This window comes from Carassius auratus, chromosome 32 (genome assembly GCF_003368295.1).
Source record: "Carassius auratus strain Wakin chromosome 32, ASM336829v1, whole genome shotgun sequence".
In the NCBI taxonomy this organism is placed as follows: Eukaryota; Metazoa; Chordata; class Actinopteri; order Cypriniformes; family Cyprinidae; genus Carassius; species Carassius auratus.
This window is the reverse complement of record NC_039274.1, coordinates 24,444,003-24,464,295: the sequence shown is the minus strand read 5'-3', so window position 1 is coordinate 24,464,295 and position 20,293 is coordinate 24,444,003. Positions and strand designations below refer to the sequence as shown.

Below are 20,293 nucleotides of genomic sequence, written 5' to 3'. Positions count from 1 at the left end.
TATTATCATTATTATTTTTTGTATATATATATATATATATATATATATATATATATATATATATATATATATATATATATATATATATATATATACAGTATATGCAGCATACGGCTAGATAATGTTGCACATAAAAGACTGTTAAATGTTCATGTAATGACATGCAGTCACAGTAAAGTGTTTAGGTTTTCTTTAAACAGAGGGGTTAATGCTTTGGAAGGGCTGGTTATATCCTCCTAGCAGGAGAGCAGCGGACTGAGTGAGGAAATATGTTTCTAGCTGAGGGAGGTTAAATTATGCCTGCTCGAAGCAGGGGGTAAGGGTCCCCAGTAGAGCCGTATTTCAGCTGAGAGGAAACAGAGGCCCTCGTCCCAAGCCTTCGTTAATTCACTCACTCACTCCGTTACCGGGATGGCCCACGTGTGTGCGGTGTGGCCCGAGTGCGTTCAGAACCGGACACTACGATTTCTGCCAATTCAGCAATTTACACTGACTGGCCCTGATGTATGTGCAAAATGTGTGATTCTTCGCTGAACGGTTATAGGTTTGTCATAAAGATTCCCGGCTGACAGACATCTGAGATACGACACAGCTCTCTGTCTAGCTCTGCTCGGATAATTTACAGGAACAACAGGCCCTTCCGATCAGGCTGAAACTATGCCGTTGACATTAAACAAATACCCTGCCTTGATTTAAAGCAACCAGACATGCAGATGACACAAAGCGGGCCTCAATCCCGATGCCGTTATCCCATCACAATGGCGTTGCTTACTGAGGAGGCCAGGGCATTGTGCGACACAATGTTAGATTAATGACTCTCTAACGTCGCCTTGAAAGGAATGAAGTGAATTTAAATTTCTCCAAAAGTTAAAGAGCTAATGTTACAGTATTAATTTCCTTTCCAACAGTGAGAGGGAAAATATCCATTAGTGAAATTAAGCACAGTTTTCTAGGTAGCTAACATTGTGCAGTGTATAGTGTGGGGCCACAGCTAATGAACACTGCAGTGGGTGATATTTCATTATACAAATTAATGCTCACATTTTAATGGGAAAGTCACATAATGAATCTAGGCTTCAGTGACAGCAATTAGAGACACAGATTGTCCCCTTCTGGACAAGGCAGTATTTAGCAGTAAGCAGCTGTAGATAAAAAATAAAAAGGTCCTTGCTCCTGACAATGGCTACGCATAACTTGAGGCTACAGGATCACCAGCATGCCAGACGAATCACCTTTGTTTGAAGAGAGACAGAGGAGAGACAGGAAAAGGCCGTGTGAGTTCACCTTGGTGATTGGGAGCCATTAAGCATCTTGAGCGAGAGTTGAGTTGGATCCAAAAGAGTTGGATCACATGGCTGGATGGAAGTTTATGGTTGTATCGAACAACGCTTTAAGGTTTAATTTGAAGAGGGAGAAAGAGCAAGCAAAGAGCAGAAAGAAAGCGCTCAGGTCTGTGGTCAGTTGCTACTGTTCCAAACCATAAGCATTGCAAATAACAAAGGTCACTCAGCAGACTCCCTGGAGAAAATTTGACTGTATTGCCTGACGCATCGTTTGTGGTTTATCTCATTTTGTCTGTATTTATTTAGTTTTGTTTTTGTTCTTTCTGGTAATACTTATTAGCTTACTACATGGTGAGTTAGTTCTCTAAAAGTCTTTAAGATTAATGGAAGGGTTGAAGTAATGGGCCATACAAAAAAGGGTGATTTAAAATGTAAATAGAAGTTGTTGGTACTATGTGTATGGCTTAAGAACTCGAACACCTTAACATTTTTTTTTTTTTTTTTTTTTGATTTTTGATCAATTTTTGTTTCTACATTTTGCATAAATAAAGCATAGCTTAAGGAAGAAGATAAAAAAAAAAAAACATCTATTTTTCCAGCGCAGTCAATCTCTCTCTTTCTATCGCCCTGTGGCATGCAGGCTGTCTTTTCAACATTCTGTAAAGCCATATGGAAATTCATCTTAAAGTATGTCATATCTATTAACTATTTTAATTGCCCTTCTGTAAAGGCTGTGGGTGTTTATTCTAAACTGTTACTATGGAGTCATGACAAATCACACAAATCCATATGAAATCAGTTTGCGCTGGACTTCTTCAAGTGTTGAGATTAAAGCTAGAACTGAACTTGCGAAATGATAATGGATGTGTATTACTCACAGCGAAAGGTCTCTGTAATTTATATAAAGCCTGTCACACTCTACCAGATGGCAATTTGATATGTATTTTTTATTCCCTATTTTTGTTAACACAGTCCATCAGCCATAAGAGTGAACATTGGAAACTTTTTTTTTCTTTCTTTCTTTCTTTTTTTTGAGTTTTGCATTCTCTCATTTCAAAAGATGAAAAATAATAATCTTTTTACCTCTCTGCCTTGGTTATCCATTTTGTTTCCCCGAGGTTGTGATGTTTGTGTGGATATCAATTAAAAGTGGATTAACGGGTACATAATGACCTTTAGCAGTAAATTGTGTGTAATGTTGCAAGGCAGGATACAGTATATTCCCCAGATGTCACACGTGTCCCTGACGTATGATGGAACAGATGTCTTACTGAGCCCAAATGGTGCACAAAGAACATGCCACATGCACAGAGACTTGCACAGGCACTGGAACACACACCCATAAACATACAACCAACAACAAAAAAAATAATATATATATTATTTAGTTTATATAATTATAGTTTTAGCAACATTTTTAGAACAAGTTGGGGTGGAGACACACAGATCACTCTAATTTTACTCTAATTCTGGGTAAAGAATATCATTCCTTCCAGTTAAAGGAACTGAAAATGATCATTTGCATCAAGGACGTTTCCTTATTGAATCACACCAAGCCTCTGTTATCCTGCTCAGAGGATAAGCACTTATTGGGTTAAAAGCTCATCTGGTATGATGTCTTTTGAATATGCGCTCCAAACACTCTTGTGTAAAAGAACAAAAGACCCCCATTTTTTCTCACCCTCTCTCCTGCCCTTCACTATATGTCCCTCTGTATGTTTGTTCTTCGCCAATATAGCATTGAGTTTATGTTTGCGATCCTTTTTTTAGGAAGCTGTGCAGTGGGTCTGCAGATCTTCCATTCTTTTTTCTGGAATGGCGCCCTCCAAATAATGATAAATTACTTGAGCACTATGCCATTTGCTAATTATATCCATGATTTACTACAGAGTCAGACTTAAATCATTCAATTCAGTCTTGCGTAACAATGCAACATTTTTTCTGGGTTAAAAAATGTTTTCCATGTGTATAATCTAAGCGTTTATAGCCACACACACACATACATCGACAAACATGGTTTTATATTCATTTTCCCATATCCCTCCCACTCCCTCATTGTTTTTTTCCACCTCGCACATCATCATTTATTCCTGAAACTTTACAATGTCTTAAAAATCAAGCCTTGCATTTAGTTTATTGCTTATTGATCTTATAAATCTAGCTTTCATTCCAAGCCTATTCTAATTGTTGTCAGATAAATATTTTATATTGATATTGATCAAATCATGCTAATACAATTTAGACTCTTTGTCCTTCTCTTTGTTAAAGCTACTTTCTTTTTACTTTTAACAAGAATTCTTGTACATTTGCATGTTTCTTGCCTGCATGCCTTCTTTTACATTACATTTCATGCTGGTTAGTATTTTGTAATCCACAGTGTGAGGCTGCCTTATGAGGAATGTTCATGTGCAACACATATGGTGTGTTTATATCATTTAGTCTATCTTCATTCTCAGATGAGGACCTTTTATTGGGTGCATTTTGGATTGAGGGGTCACAGTTGTCATCCAGGGGGAATAAAGAGCTTCTGTGGGGCTTGATTTATCCTCACAATGATAAACTGCAAATAGAGAATGTCCACAGAACTGCTCCACCACCAAGGTAGAGGCTTGACAGCAGACAAGGCCAGGAGAGAGACAGAAAGTGAGAGAGTGAAAGACAGCAGCACCACAAGCCTGCAGTTCTCCATGTGAACAGAGATAACATCCAGACAGTTTTGTTGTCAGTTGAAAATATGATCTCTGTAGTGGACTGAAGGCACCATATGGTGATATGTTTTTTATGGCGCTGACGTGAGTGATGGCTCACTCCTAGGATCTGGATTGAGCTGGATCGACCCGTATTGAAACTCCTCCCTCCTCTCAAAAAGGCTGATGGACTGTTTACTAAGTGATAAATGTGGTTGAATGCTGCAGAATGTGAGATTTAGAGAGGCTTGACGTAATCCCTTACATGATTCCTGTCAAATATTTACATGTTGTGTTTCTTTTTGCTCTTCTTCTGACAGGTGGAACAAGCCCAGGGTTCCTGCTGAGCTTGTTGGCACCTTTGTTATTACTGCTGTACTGACATCGGCTCCTGTCTGTCTTTGTTTCTTTCTGTCACTCTCACTGTAGGTGAAAAGCCCTACAGGTGCCCTCATTGTGACTATGCAGGCACTCAATCAGCTTCTCTGAAGTACCACCTGGAGCGCCATCACCGTGAGCGACAGAATGGTAGTGGCCCCTCAGCCAACCACCCTTCATCTTCTGACCACAAGGATGACCACACCAAGAACAGTAGTAGCAGTGGGGTCTTTGCTCGACCCGATGTCCTTCGCGGTGTCTTCAAAGGGGTGATGCCTTCTGGTCTTGACTTCAGAGGAGGTCAAATGCTCCCACAACAGTGGATACCACCCGGAATGCTCTCACCCAGAGACAGAGACCGTGAAAAGGAACGGGATCGCCAGGGACCAGGGTCAGAGGCCACCACAGAGAGCATGAAGAGTCCTGAAGGGCCAGCCTCTGCAGCGGACAGTCCTGCCAGCTTCTCCGACCTCGGCCGAGCCTACCAGAGTATGGCGGGAAATGGAGTCAACTTCCAGGGCTCCCTGCAGGCTTTCATGGACAACCTTGTCCTCAGCTCCATGAAGAAAGAGAAAGAGATGAGAGAGAGACAGCTGCATAGTCAGCACTTTAACCAGGAGAGTGCGGATGCCAATACCAAAAGAGCCAGTGAGGCCAACCAAGAAGAGAATCCCACCAGTGACGTCAAGGCAGCTGTGGGTGGCCGCTCCCAGTATGAGCCTCTGGATTTGTCTGTTAGACCTGAAGCAGGGTCCCTCCCTGGAGCTTCCATCACCATCCAGGACAATGTTGCCTGGCATGGCTGCCTCTTCTGCTCTTTCACAACTCCCTCTGTGGAGCTGATGGCCCTCCACCTGCAAGCAAACCACCTGGGTAAAGGCAAGTGTGGAAAAGATACTAAGGAGCACCTCCTGGGAGAGCCTTCCCATGCAGGAAAAGCTACTGGCTTGGCTCCTCCACCACCAAGCCTTCTTCACCACCATGAGGGAGCCCCGTCCAGGGACAGAGAGACTGAGTCGGGGGATCTGAAGGGACAAGCAGGCTGGTCCAACCATCTGGAGCAGCCCTCACATGGAGTCTCCATGGGCACATTCTCCAGTGACTTCTACAAGCCCTTTGGTCCTTTGTATGATGGCTCTTCTAGAGGGTCTGTTGGATACCTAGACCAGCAGCAAATTCAGCCCAATGATATGTGTGGTCAGGGCCCTCTGGATGACCTATCCGACAAGGCGTCCTGCAGTGAAATAGAGGCATCTGAAGAACATGGCGGCCAGTCTGAGGAAGATGAAATAAGTTGTGACAAATCATTGCCGAACCCCACTGCTACAGAGAGGCATATGCATTCAGATGATGAAGATGAGGCAGAGGAAGAAGAAGAGATGGAGATGGGTGATGCTGAGGAGGAGGACCATGGATCCATGCAAATGCTTTCTGAATCTCCATTGTCAGGGAAGGACATCCAAAGATGCAAGCTGACTATAGGCCCCCAAAGCTCTGGCCTTTCTCCTCCTCAGCCTCCTACCCCTGAGAAGCAATGGCACCAGCAGCAGACAGGCCTTGGTCTTCTGACCCCAAGCGGTGGTCCTGATCATGCCCACCTGGAGCATCAGATGAACATGTTATCTGTCCTACGGGCCTACAGTTCAGAGAACCTCGCAGCCTTCAATGGAGGCATTGGCGGCAGCCCCAATGGAGGAGGCAGTAGCACCAGCAGCATGAAAAGAAATGACCCCTCTGGTGAGTATGACAACATAAACCCCTGTTTTAGTGTCACAAATTAATGAACAGTGACTTTCAACATGACATACTGTTATACATGCACACTCTCTGACAAGTAACACATGGCATACACTGCATTATGAGCAATACATCATCACTACAGCATCTACTATTTCTTATTTGTGAACCAATTACACATTTAGACATTTGTTCAATGTTTCTCTCATTGGTCAGAAATGCACCAATACAGAAATTCTCTAAAGGAACAAGATTTGCTTTTGAGTGATTTCAACCTTATTTCGGGCAAGTTTAGAGACCATCAGGATGACAAAGTAACATATTAATCTTTGTTATATTGTCATTTTACAAGAGCTCCAGTCCCACCCTCTCTCCTTCCCTCCTCTTTCTGGGAATAAGGGTGTCTGCTTTGGAACAGACCAGGAGCTGACGGTCCCTGTGTCATCTCTAGCTCACAGAACTTAACTATCTTAGCTTTCATAAAAGCCTCTCCCAAAAGCCCATTACTTTATAAGAGCCCAGGATCTGTGGCCTTGTGAAAAATGATCTGTCAGCTTACATGATTCTGTTAAGGTTACTGGTGCTCCTCGAGACTACCTTGTTTTGCACTGCCCTTTCTGAAAATTTGGTGATAAAAAGAATAAGAGAGTAACTGTGAATGAAAAAAAGGAGACTGAATTTGTAGTTTGGTTTGGGCAGCTGTAGAAGAAAGTAAGTGGGCGCCACAGCCTTTAGATTACCTTTTTTAGGGTATTTCTTAAAGAGATCACTTTTGCTTAAGTGAAACGGGTAATAAAACATACTGTATGTATCCTCCATTTTCCTTTTGTTCCTAATATATTATTCATTAAGGAGGTGACTAATTTTCAATTCTGGAGTTGAGACAGACGTTCTTAGTTTGTTGCTTTACATTGGTGTTATTACTTGTACTCTGCAAACACAGAGGAGCAAGGCAGACATAATGTTTTGCTCTCAGTAAAACAATCTTACTGCAAATAGGTGTTGGATTAAACAGGGTGGTTTAAACTGGTTTTGCAGCTATTTTTAAGAGACTTTAAAAATATGTTTAATGGAGCTGCTTGATTCTCACAAACTTGTTCCTTTCATTTGTAACTATCATATTGTTCATCCAGTTCAGTTTATTTATGTTGTGTATTGTGCTTGATTAGTAACCACAGATGTATCAACAGTGATTTGGATGACAAAAACTCCATATAGGTATCAGTTAGTTATTTTAGTAGTAGTTATTTTATTTAAGTGGTTATTTCAATATAAGCTGTATATAGGTAGTCGACTATATCTGGTATTTTTTTAGTCCAGAGACATTTGGATCTCTGTTTCACCATAGTGTTGACCGCAAGTGAGTCAACATCTAACACTTATGTCAGCTGAACGAGTCGACAATGTGAGTCAGTTATCTTGAGAAAGTAAAAGAAGAAAGAAAAAAGGAAAAAGGGAAAAACAACAACAACAACAGAAACAGGCAAAATTTCTAGTCTTAACCCTAGGAAACCATCAAACCATTTCTGTGTTAAAGATAATTAAGCCTCTTTCCACCGTGATAGCTGTAGTTACAAAAGAAAAGAAACCCCATAGTCTGTTTTTACAGCATCTTTCTAACAAGGGAAACAATAAATGCAATAGAGAGAAAAGTAACAAATAAATTATTAACAAATAATGGTGCTTTTGACCTTTCAGTTATGGAAAATATGTCATGGAGAAACCTGTTACATTTTTTTTATATTTAGAGGAGGTCATTCACTTGGATGAAAATGAATGCTAGTTTTTGTCATCATAGTGAATGTATCATATTGTAATATCCTTTAATCAAAGATATTTGAAAAGTGCCCTTGTGACGTCCTTCTCTCTTGCTGCTGTGAAGAGGGAATGACCTTTAGAGATAAGGCTTTGTCTAGAGAACAAAAGTTTTTTGTTTGACATTTTTAAAGCATGACTCCATCAGTGTGTCGCTGGTGGTTGCTGACGGGCAGCCGAGAGCCGCTGTATACACTCTGACTTTGTGGGTATGTTTGAGTAATACATACACTAAAACCATTGAATAACCACAAAGAGAATTCAACAGACAGTTTATTCTTCTTTATATTTTTCTGAAAGGAATGTGTTATTATTACCGCTGGACCTGTTCTGCAAACTTGCGTTTATATGTGTGTGTGTGTGTGTGTGTGTGTGTGTATGAGAGATACATATTTTGACACCTGAGAAATGGTACTCTATTAAAATGCATTAACTAAATTGTTTTAATCTTAATTAAAATATGTATGTACAGTATGTATGTATGTATAATACAAAATATGAATCACACACACACACACATACATGTTTTTAAGATGTTTAGATATTTTTACTGGAAAACAACACAGATATAGTCGTTGAGAATTTAATTTTTGTTGTGCACATTTTGTGCATCCACACCAACTGTTCTGTATTATATGGACTTTCACAATTCACACCTCACCAATGTTATGCATATCAATAAATTGAATCAGAGTTATAAAAACAGCACATTATTTGTATTTATTTATTATTTATTTTATTTTTTTATTTTTTTCAATTTGAAACCAGAATAGATGTAAAATTCCATACAGGTAGAACTATCTGATCCTGAGCTTTTTGTGCTCGCATCTCTTTGTACAAAATTGAGTGAAACATTCTGCATGATTCATTGGGGCTGGGCATAGATGAAGCAAACAATCCCTCTGAAAATTTAATTTGCGGCAAAATATGATTATCTGAAGTAGATTGGCATTAGGTTTGTATGCAAATAGTGCATAAATCATTAATATTTAGAATTCTCAGCTGAATATGGTATGCCTTGACATCTGGGATGGAATGACTGAGAGCTATTTTAAAGTGACACCCTTATCATTATACCACACAAACACACTTTCTCTTGCATGCCAATTATCCTACATTCTTACATCACATTCATAGTATTATAGATTAACCCTCACCAATATTTACCATGTACATTTTCCTTTTTTTATACTGAAGCTAGGTTTAAATTATATTAGCATTACAAGAGTTTTATTTGTAGCATAGCACGTATTAATCATGAAGTATAACTGTGATTTAGCGCAGTGATTTAATGATTTAATTCTGTCAGACACCTCAGACTGTGTGTTGTCTAGAGGATTAGCTTTGTATTGTTCGCATTGCTTAATGGCCTTGTTCCATTGTGCAAGGCAGCCATTGTGTAAGTGTATCATATAATCAATACTAGGTCTGTTAGTGGCATATCTTTATCTATACATTGAACATGTCTCGAGCATTGAGTTCTTTGTCTTTCTTTTGCTCCTCTTTGTCTTCCCCTTAATTTAACAACGTATCATCAGTGTTATAATAACCACACAGCAGTCCCAGATATCTGCAGCACCTGTGCAAACTGTTTAAGGCCAGCTTATAGTAAAAACGTGGCCTTCAATGCTTTTTAAATATTTGCTGGTGCACTTTAAGAATCGAAACGTGTCTCCAGAAAAAGTGCTTTCATTTATAGTGAAGCATCACTTACAGCGAAGGAAAAAAGGGCAAACGAGAGAAATTAGATTATTAGCGTCCTTTCCGTCTGCCGCCATCACTCTCGCCGAGCCTTTCGCACAATCTCTACCCTCACCCCGTTTCGTTTTTTGTTGTTGTTGTTTTCATTGTCGCGGTCGTCGTAGCTTGCAGTGTAAACAGTTATCTTGATTCACCCGCCCTGTCTCCATTAGCCGTCATGAAAAATGGCCACATTCAGATTTCTCACAGGAGAAGTTGCGAGCGCGCATTTTTAGTACAGAGCGAGCCTGTCTAAAGTGTGTGAATTTTCATCTCTAACCTTGCTTAATAGTATAAAGTGTGTGTCTGTGTGAGAGTCTGAGGCCCACAATGGTGCTTTGGAGCCCAGGTTTCAGTTGTTTACTGCTAAGACCCGTCCAGCCACAACCCACAATCCTGTTTTGCCACACAGTCAAGACATTCCTCAAGTTATGTGTCTGTAGTAGGCAGAAAAAGAGAGATGGACAGAAAAAGAGGGAGAGAGGATGTACGTATAGAGAGATCAGATTTGAAGGACTGCTGAAAGAGGGGGCTGCTCACCCCAACCCTCCTAGTTCACAAGGCCATGACACCCCCTGGTGGAAAAGCAGTGAACCCTGTCCCCATTCACTCCAAACTCCGAACACTGAGTGAGAATGATAGATGATTGGAGACGGAGAAAGAGAGAAGGAAACAGAAAGAAATAGGGACTGGGTGAGAGATGTATGCTTAGGTGGATTGGTTTATATCTTTCCTTTTCTTCTTCTATGCAAATCCCTTTGGGTTTATCAATTTACAGTGTGTCCTCCTTAATATGTCACGGCAGACTTACAAACTCTGAGATTTAAAAAAGGCCTTTATAAATGATGCAGTTGAATAAGACGTGTGAATGTACTCTAGGAATTCCCAGTATTTTTACTCCTTTGATTTTAGGGCCTGTCTGCTAACCTGTGTGCGCGTGTGTGCATGTTAGCATGTATCTCGCCCAGCAGACATGAGGGGGTATAGTTAAAGGTAAATGGTGTTTAGTCACCAGTGGCTAATTATCACTGTCAGGAGGGTGTAGGATCAGAGCCTATCTCGGCTGGGTCTTGACCGCAGTCTTGTGTGGGTCAGGGAGAGTGCACTACTTCCTGTCTTTCTGTCAGCCTTAAGTTGATCTCCCCCATCTTTCCCCCTCGCTAACTTCTAACTTAATATGATTCTCTACCTCTCACTCTTTCTCTTGTTTTCGGAGTGTAGTAATAGAGCGCTTGTGCGAATGTGTGTTGTTCTCTGACCAGGTTCTGTTATTATAATTAAAAACATATGGTGCCTGCAATGCGCACAGTGAACCCACAGATGTAATGCAACAGACGCGACTTGTGACTTTCTCTTCATACCGAGGAACAGGATGACACATCCTCACATGCTCGCACTAACATCACACTTGCTCGTAAGTAACATTTAGTATGGAACAGAACTTTCGTGTTCATTGTAATATTCCATTACTCTTATTTCCCACAAAATTTTCATCACATTATATATTTCAGTAGACTTAAAATACAATATAGCTGCAGTTGTCAATGTGTATTTATAAACGACTTTTATTTTTTATTATTGTTATTATTATTTTAATTATATAATAATGATGATAAGTATCGAAATCAATGTTTAATAAAATTATAGATTTAAATATATTTATGTAATGTAATCTAGTATAATATGATTCTTTTATAGAAATGTGAGACAATAAAAAAATATTTTAAATGTATAAATCCACTTTTACATAGTTTATGATTATTAAATTAATAAAATATTTAATTATTAGAATTGTTTAATAATGACAATTATATATATATATATATATATATATATATATATATATATATTAATTATTATATTTTGTACAAATATTGTTTTTATGCTTTTACTTAATGATACACACACACACACATTCACATATACAAAATCTGTACTGTACATGACCCAATCAGAACAGACCTGCGACCCACCAGTTAATAACCACTGCCATACAGTGTGTAGTGTTCAAATTCTCGAAATATTTTTTTCTTAGAAACACTTTACTCCACGCACAAACACACTACTGCATGTCACCTCTATGACATGCTCATTTACCACATAGCAATTACTACCAAGTAATTATTGCGGTCTCCTAATTTACGGACAACTAGAACTATTACAGACGCAGAGAGAAAGTCAAAGAGAATATAACACAGAACAGACAAAACATCACTTGATTTCCTTTTTTTTTTTTTTTTACTTGCTATTTCCCTTCCTTAAAAAAAAGAGATCTCCACACTCAAAAAGCGGTGCAGGGATGAAACTTGGTAATTGCCAGTAATGCTGTCCTCATCAGGTGGCTAATTAACAGTAATATGGCTCGTGTTTGTCTGTTAATATGCACGCAGCCCCTGCCTTTGGGCGACCACGGAGAAGCGGGAGAACCCGTGACATTCTGATGATGTGCACGGCACGAGGGTCACCAGGTCTGTGTTTTATGCACACTTAATCCCTCCCCTGGGAACGTTTAGGCGCTCCGTAATCTCTAGCTCCTTACCGTAGAAGTCCAGACCAGAGAACCTGTGGTGAACCGAGTTTTACCTATGACTGGTTTGTAAAAGACTCCGAGACGAATCATTCATCTCTGACAGATGACATTTAACCTGTCACCGGGAGTTTAAATGCTGTCAGCCTCCGAGCGCACTGTTGTGGTACATTTAAGAGCTGTCAAACAGTCTTATTACAGAGTAAAGGTAGACTCTTGACATGACACATCAGACTGTTTCTCTGAGCCTTGTCCCACGCTTCTCCATCTTAGAGCACACTGCCGGAGGGAAGCGCTCTCACAAAGACTGCTCGCTCTCTTTCGCTCTCGTTGGAAGTCTCTGAGGTGACAGACAGTGCTGGTGCTTCTCTACTCTTTCCATTGTGCGGAGTGTGAAGAAGGCTCGTCGGGTGAAGGCGAGGTGCTATTTCACATGTTCAATATTACCATTTTAACTTCAACCTGGGTGAATTAGCGCCTTGTCACTCAGGGACGTAAATTCTGATTTCAAAGAGCAATTAATTGTAAAAGCTGTTGTCGGGCCCACTGAATGGTACCTGTTGATTTCCTCCATCCGCTGTGCAATCTCGAAAAATATTTTTCCTGAATGCTAATTTACTCCGATATCAACTTTGGCGGGGCTGAAAGCTTTTAAAAGGCCACATAATTTCACATAAATTACATAATTTCATAAAATCTGACGTACAGTAGGCTACAGTAGACTTTGTCATTTGCAGCGAGGGGAAAAAGAGCGAGTGGTCGCTGAATAAAGGATTGAGTTCCAGTATGACAACAAAGGAAGAGAAATATCCAATGCTAATGACAGCAAAACAATTATGCTATTCATAATATTAGATGGGAAAACCTTGGGAGAGGAGAATATGAAGTGCTCTCACTGGCACAGTAATAACGGCATGCTTCCATTATTTTTATTCCCTCGTAGCCCACTATAGTTTGCATTTAATGACAAAAACCCTTAAGCTAATACTTAATAGATTTGCTTAAAAAGCCCCAGAGTTTTTTTTTTTTTTTTTTTGTGAGTGTGTTTTCTTCACACACCCCTCCCCCCATATATTTGATCTTATTTCTTTGTTTGTGTGTTGTTTTGTTTCTCCGACTTTGTTCAATTTGAGGTATTCCTCATAGCTGTGCTGCTTGCGTTCCCCAGGTGCTCTCAGATGTGACGATCTGCTCTCAGAGGGATAGTACCGGCAGAACAACACCTCCTGCCTGCGCAAGGGCACACCTCACACACACAATATAATGATCGTGCTTACACACGGCGTATGACATACACTCCAAACGTAATGAGGGAATATGCCCCGACTCTGGCTGGCAGGCGCTGGAGTTAAAAAAAGAAAAAAAGCACAAGTATGTCAACTTTTATTTGCTCCTTTATTCCACATCAATGGCAAACAACGCGCTAAAGTTAATAAAACAAATGCAGAAAACACACTGATGGCAGAGGCAACAGGGGTGTGTTTTGAGGGGTCGTGTAGCAATTACAGACGAATCTGTCGGAATCCATGTACTTCCACATTCGAATCGCTGTGTGAAAGAAGAGCCGGTCCAATAAGCCACATTTGATTTACACTTCAAATAAACAGGGTGGAAGCAAAGTCCCTGCAAATAGAAGGAGTGAAGGAGCTACATAAAAAAATCAAAAAAAAAAAAAAAAAAAAACATTGCATGAGAAATAAGCCCACATTATACCATTAGCTGTTAAAAAATGCACTTAATTCCTCTGTAGAGATGGAAATAAATCGCACGAGCTCGAGCATTGTTGCATGCAAATCCCATCGAATGGATTTAAGATGGCGTATTGTTTATTAGGGAAATATGGGGGGGAAGGTAGGAGAGCTGCTGTTCTAATTGCAGTAATTTAATCAGGATTAGAAAGGTTACCTGGATGAGGCGGCAGCGAAAGGACACTGATGCATGCGGAAAGTAAAAATGCACATTTCGCGGTATTGATGTTGTCTTATACGTTAACGAATTTACACTGCATTTTGCGCTGCCACTCTTGTGTGGATAAATAAACAGAATGTTTCATTGTTTCCCTTCCTCCCCCCTCATCCCTCTCTTTCTGAGTGTGTTACTCTCTCTCTCTCTCTCTCTCTCTCTCTCTCTCAAGCCTTGTTAAATAGGAAGCAAAGAGAATCCATTTTAATCAGATTAATAACTCGGTTGATCACATATAACCTAATTTTCATTCAGTGCTGGCCTTGTCCACTGAGTCATATTCGGAATGACCTTTGTGTCGCCACAACGACCATAAAGCACAGTAAGTGGCATTGTGCTGTCAAAAAAAGCCGAAGATGTTTTACATCACCGCAAATATTTCATCTGTCATTTCTTTCTACAAATGCGATGCCCCCTCCACAAAAGGCCACCTTCCAATTGAGGGCCATTAGGTCGGGACTCGAGTTTCCTAGGGTTTGGGAGATGGGAACCACTTTCCTCCTGCATTCACAGTAATATGAATCGTCGTTTTAAAACAGATATGGTTACATATTAGTTTTGAAAGGTACAGTAACTGCCTCAGCTGTAGTTGTCCGCAACAGTAGGCCTTTTGTGTCCGCAAGAACTCAATAAGTGGCCTGTGATCCCATTTTAGCTCTCTCTCGCGCACTATAACACACTGCCTGCGTGGAGAATATTGCCATTTGAGCGTGTTTGAGGCTGAATGATGGCTGATGACAGTTAACGAGGAAAAGTCTGAAATCAAGCTTACCTTTGCCTGTTTCTGTTTGTTCTCGAGCAGTGTTTCGGTTACTTTCAGAAGTTATTTTCTATTCCTTCATCAAGATAAATCTCAGCCTTGATTTACTGGTATGATTAGCAGTTTCAAAGGAAATCTGCTGAGATTTAATTATACACAGAAAGAAGGAAAAAAAGAGGGAGAGAGAGAGCGAGAGAGTCATGGACACACACCCATGCATAGGCTTTCAGTCACACGGCTCCACGCACACAAACAGGAAATATGAATGAAATATTTATGAAGTGGGCTAACGACTGCATGCACCCATATGTTTCAGCCTAACAGCAGTTTACAGGCAGTTTCTAATGTGATGAGTTTCCACTGAAGCAAAGAACACTGATTTACAAATTATATAGAACACAAAGAGGAGAGACAATGATAATAATTAGTCATATTAATACATTTTATTAAACATTTTGCTCCAGCAGTTTTGAAAACAATTCTCGCATTTATCCATGATAACCAGCATTATTCTTCCTTTTGATTAGTGAGCGAAATTTCCTGCATTTATGTAACAAGTTCTTTGTTTCTTTGCACTTCCTTTTGAAAAAACTTGTTTTGTTGTTTAATTATCAGTTCTGGAGTCGCACACCACTAGAGGATGAATTCTCAGGCATGATTCATTGGGCTGCAATTCTTGTAAAATCAGGCCTAGCGTGCCTGTTTCCAGAAAATATAAGAACTTTATGAGTTATAGGTTTAAGAAAGCCAGCATGCAAAAAAATAAATAAAATAAATAAAAAACATAAAAAAATAAGAGAGAGAGAGAGAGAGAGAGAGAGAGGCGGAGGGGGGATTATTTGGAGGATTAGCACCATACTTTAAGATAAACCTTTTTTAATATGAAACCTCATCCCCTCTTATTCTGGCCAATCATTCTTTTTCCACACTTTAGATTACAAATTGTGTCTTTTTCCCCACTAAGTTTAAGCTTTTTTTTTTATTTGACAATCTCCACTCCACAAACAATTCTTTATGCTTTAAAACTCAGAACAATGGATGAGCACATAGCTCTGCACATTAATGCTTCTGTAAATGGAAGACAGACTGATACAGAGAGAGAGAGAGAGAGAAAGAAAACAGATAAGCAGAGCTCCCCCTCCCATTCGTGTCATCAATCTATCTATGTATCCTTCCCCATGGAAAAAAACAAGGGATAAAAAAAACAAAACAATAAAAAGCCAACCAAATCTCTCCTCCTCATCGTTAAATCCTCGCTGATCAGAATCCGACAAACACCATAGTCTGTCTCCAGTCTCTAAGTGACTGCACAAGGATTGGCCACACTTTTTAAGTAGCGTTTCGTAATGGATTTCCATGTTGGTTGCGCTTTTAAATGGAAGACAAAGTGTCTCTTTATTATCAAAAACAACGGTTCTTTCTCTCTCCTCATTCTCCCTATTTTTCGGTAAAGATGATATCAGCCACCTCCTTGTTTGTATTTGTATTATTTATTTGCTTTAAATTTTCTTTTTTCTTTTTCTTTTTTGCAAGGTCAACCCAGGCTGACAGTTGACAAACGATCTCAAGATGGCCACATCATCTGTCCTGTAATTTTTTAGGGGGAGAAAAAGATAAGATGAATGCCATGTATAATTTTTTTCCCCTCTCTTTCCCTCGCTCAATTTTATGGTCAAATCTCTTATCGACTTACAAAAAGGACTGGTTAAGCAGGTGAAACAGCGTTTTTGTTCACGATTGAAAGTTGTTGCCGCTCTCGCACAGGCCCGAGACCAGCTCAAATCTCTCCGATCTGGACTTATCCTGTTTCTGCATCTTGGCACGGCGCAGGGATTCAGTATTATAGACAAGCTGGTCATCAGATGGGAGTTGGGTTTATTTCTGTGTCTCTTTCCTCTCCCCCACTCCGTTCCCCCTCCCCTCTCGCTGGCGTCTCATCCAAGTTATGTCTCATTTTTTTTCTACTGGACAGCTCCGACAGAATGCCCGAGAACTCGATGTCCTTGAGAACAGAACAACTTTTCAGTCTAATACATTGATTGATTTTTTTTTTCTTTCTGTTGTTGTGCTCTTGCTTTTCTCTGACCGTCTTCTTCGTTTGCCCTCTTCCCAAGATCATTATTTGTATTTATGCCGAAATCGTTAAAGAGGGGCAGAGGCTTCAACTTCAACAATGACGTCCACTTTGACAAAACACAGAGTATGTCTTTAATTACCTGGATTTTTTTATTTTTATTTTTTTTATGTTGTTGTCATCTCACCGAAAATACTGCTCTTGTTCTGTCGTTCCTGTTATGTTCTCATTTGAATGCCTGCTCTCAGCAGGAAGTCCAACCCCCCTCCCCACCCCGCATCACTTCCAGCAGCCCTCCAGAGTTCACCATTTCTAGGTTTTCATTATGCCTAATTGCATTAAGAGACATATCATAGTGGAGCGAGTGAGAGGTAGAGATGAGGTGTCATCGCTTTCTAAAACACAATTAGGCAACACCTCATCAGGGGCTCTGCCTGCCTGCGGTTGACAGGTGCGTGAACATTAGCGGCGGTGGTGGCGTTGGTTGTGCACGGGCCACTGTGTGTGCTTGACAGCTGCTCATCAAACAAATGACAGGCGCTTTTCTGAGAGCGGCACAGTCGATACTCGATGAGGTGTGGCGAGCGAACCCGGAGTTTGCATGTTTTAGAAGGAGGTCCTTAATGGTAATGAAGCTGATTCATGTGTGTCTACTTCACTACAAAGTGTTTACTTCAAATTTTTCATCTGACGAAATGAAACAGCCGCAACTTTTGTCGAAATCAGGAGAACAGAGATGCTGGGAAGCAGTGGTGCAGACGATGTAGCGTTTATTTGTTTTCTTTTTTTTCACCTTGCTCTTTTCATTTCTTTTTGTAGAAGAAAAAGAACAGCAGAAGCACAGATTGCCACTGTGAACGTGTTTTTATTTCATCTCAAACATGATGACAATGTTGATGACCAGAATGATGATGATGATTAATGAGAGTGATGGCAGTGATCACACACATTCAGGAAGATTGTTTAGCGTATCAGCCATCTGCCTGATTAAAAACTCATCTTTATCATAGTATCCTCTCACACGGCCTGGACAGAAAGAGATGAAGCAGAATGTGCAACATTATCATGTTTAAATTGACCCTTTAAGAAGAATTATGTGCCGGGTTCATTATAAAGGTATCCAGCCTGATGTGACATATTTGCTCTGTGTTTTGCTCTGAATGCACTATTGGATATCGCAACTTAGAGCTGACACATAGAGACAAAAGCCTGGAGAAGAAAAGTAATGATCACATATAAATATCAATATGAAAGTAAGAGTCAGTGCTAAAGAAGATGTATAGCTATTGATGTTTGAATAACCGTAGTGCCAGGCGATGAAGGAGAGAGAGGTAGAAAATAAGGAGGGAAAATATAATGCATTCATTTAAAAAAAAAAAAAAAAAAAAAAAAAAAAAGGTTAATCGAAAACACTCCAGAGGCATTAGAATCAAGCTGAGGCCGAGATAAAAACATAACCGCTCTCTATGCCTTGTGAACAAAACCATAAATAAATATATAATCAGTTAGCATTATGCAGGTTTGCTCTGAGAGGCATTATCTGTCTGGCGTTGCCTTCTCGAGTAAAAGAACATTTGACAGTGCAAGTCACTGATGAAAAAAAAAGAGAGAGAAAGTTATGACTTCAAAAGTGTTTACTCACCATGTTTTTTAATTTGTCTGGGCATATGCGGTTTATTTGCATTTCAAATACGCATATTTGAAGCAGGTGGTTTAAATGCCAAGATGCGAATTGATGACAATCACCTCTGCCGTAAGCGTCAAGGGAGCTGTACTCGCGGCTGACATTAAACCTAAACGAACAGCAGCTAAACAAACACATCGAAATAGAACTCTGTTGCCAGAGACACCTCCCCCCCGACTCGCATCCTCTCCACCCGCACTTATATTTTAATATTCATGTACATTTAAATATCGGCGGCGTATATAGCGGCGTTCTTGAGCTGAATCAGACCGAGGAGACAGAGAGAGGATGTAAACACCTCACATTTGGGTGCACATAAATCTATTCATCCATGAACAGCGTCAAATGCCCCCCCCCCCTCCTGGCCGTCGGTTCCATCGCTTCCATATTCATTTTTGTAATTTACAGCAAATCCAATAGCTGTCAATCACAAATTAAAAACTCCAAATTTACAACGGGGAGGAAACAGCTGCTTCTACATTTACAGCAAGACCACTCTAAAATATTAAAGACTCCGTGCAGCCCTACATCTGTGGCCATCTGTTTTCTATTAAAACATTACACCAAAAAACGCTGCTATTTAGATCAGCACAGGAAAGCGAGACTGACAGTGTAAAACCTCCTGACGCGCTTAGCTTTTATCATGCCTCTTTCAAAAGTGTCCGGATAAAAGGCTTTGAGTGGCACCCATGTATTTGTACAAGTCACAGACGTTCACATTTTAAGGGCCTAGTTGACGGTGAATAATGCCTGGATATCTTAAACAAGCCAATCTACAGCTTTTCTTGTTGTTTTCTCATTTTCTCTGCCCCTTCCTCATGTGAAGCAAAGAGGGGGTGCTGAAAAGAAATAGGTGAAACCGAATGATTTGATGACATTTGACGCTGAAATATTCTGTTACGGCGGAGCGGAGAAGAATTACGGTCAGTGTCAAAGGTAAACAATTACAACGTTCTGAGTCACTTTTTGGAGTCGGGGCAAAGGAAGATCATTGCTCCCTCTCTAATAGGTTATTTCCTGTCTTCAGAGCTGTATTTCACATGTTGCCTTCCACGGGGTGGTCCCCTCAAAAAGCAATGAAAAAGAACAAATGGAAGAAAAGAAAGAAAGGAACGTGTGTTTGGCGCATGCATCAGAATTTCAGATGAGACGTTTTGTTCGCCATCTAGAACTGCCAACACAGAACAGTTTGGTGGTGCTATGTGGAAAGAAAGCCTGTTTGGCAGGCAAAAAAGGGAAACTTTTCCATAAACTTCAGGCTGCATGTAGAATGTTATTGTCTGAAGGAAACAACATGAAAGGACATTTAATTCCAGATCAGATTCACAATGATATCACAATGATATCAAGTTGTTAAAATATCCCTGTTTTCCCTGAGACAGACATTCGGTGATTAATAAGCTCACTGTTTTTCTCTCACCCACCATTTAAAGGAAAAAACCCAGAGCTCCCGCTGCTCTGAGCGACATCTCTCCCCTCGCCGCCGTCTCTTCCTTCCTCTCCTCCTCTTGCCGTGTATGGCAGGAGTCACAGGTGTGTGACAATAATTACACATACACTCAGAAAAATAATGTCATTTCTCTCCATTTAATAAGTTAGCAGTAAAATGCAGAGGGGGGAGCGCACAGGGAGAGCAGGCTTAAATC

General features: G+C 40.2%; 1 protein-coding gene across 5 annotated transcripts in view; it reads left to right on the top strand.

Moving 5' to 3' along the window:
- LOC113051902 (zinc finger protein 536-like) overlaps positions 1–20,293 on the top strand; it is a 182,082-nt gene that overhangs the window by 126,028 nt on the left and 35,761 nt on the right. For 4 of the 5 annotated variants that reach the window (XM_026216070.1, XM_026216071.1, XM_026216072.1 and 1 more), the window contains one exon: positions 4,400–6,085. In XM_026216070.1, the coding sequence (XP_026071855.1) occupies positions 4,400–6,085 (1,686 nt within the window). Of the gene's footprint in view, positions 1–4,399; positions 6,086–16,422; positions 18,361–20,293 lie in introns of those variants that run through there. The other variant, XM_026216074.1, reaches the window with a different exon arrangement.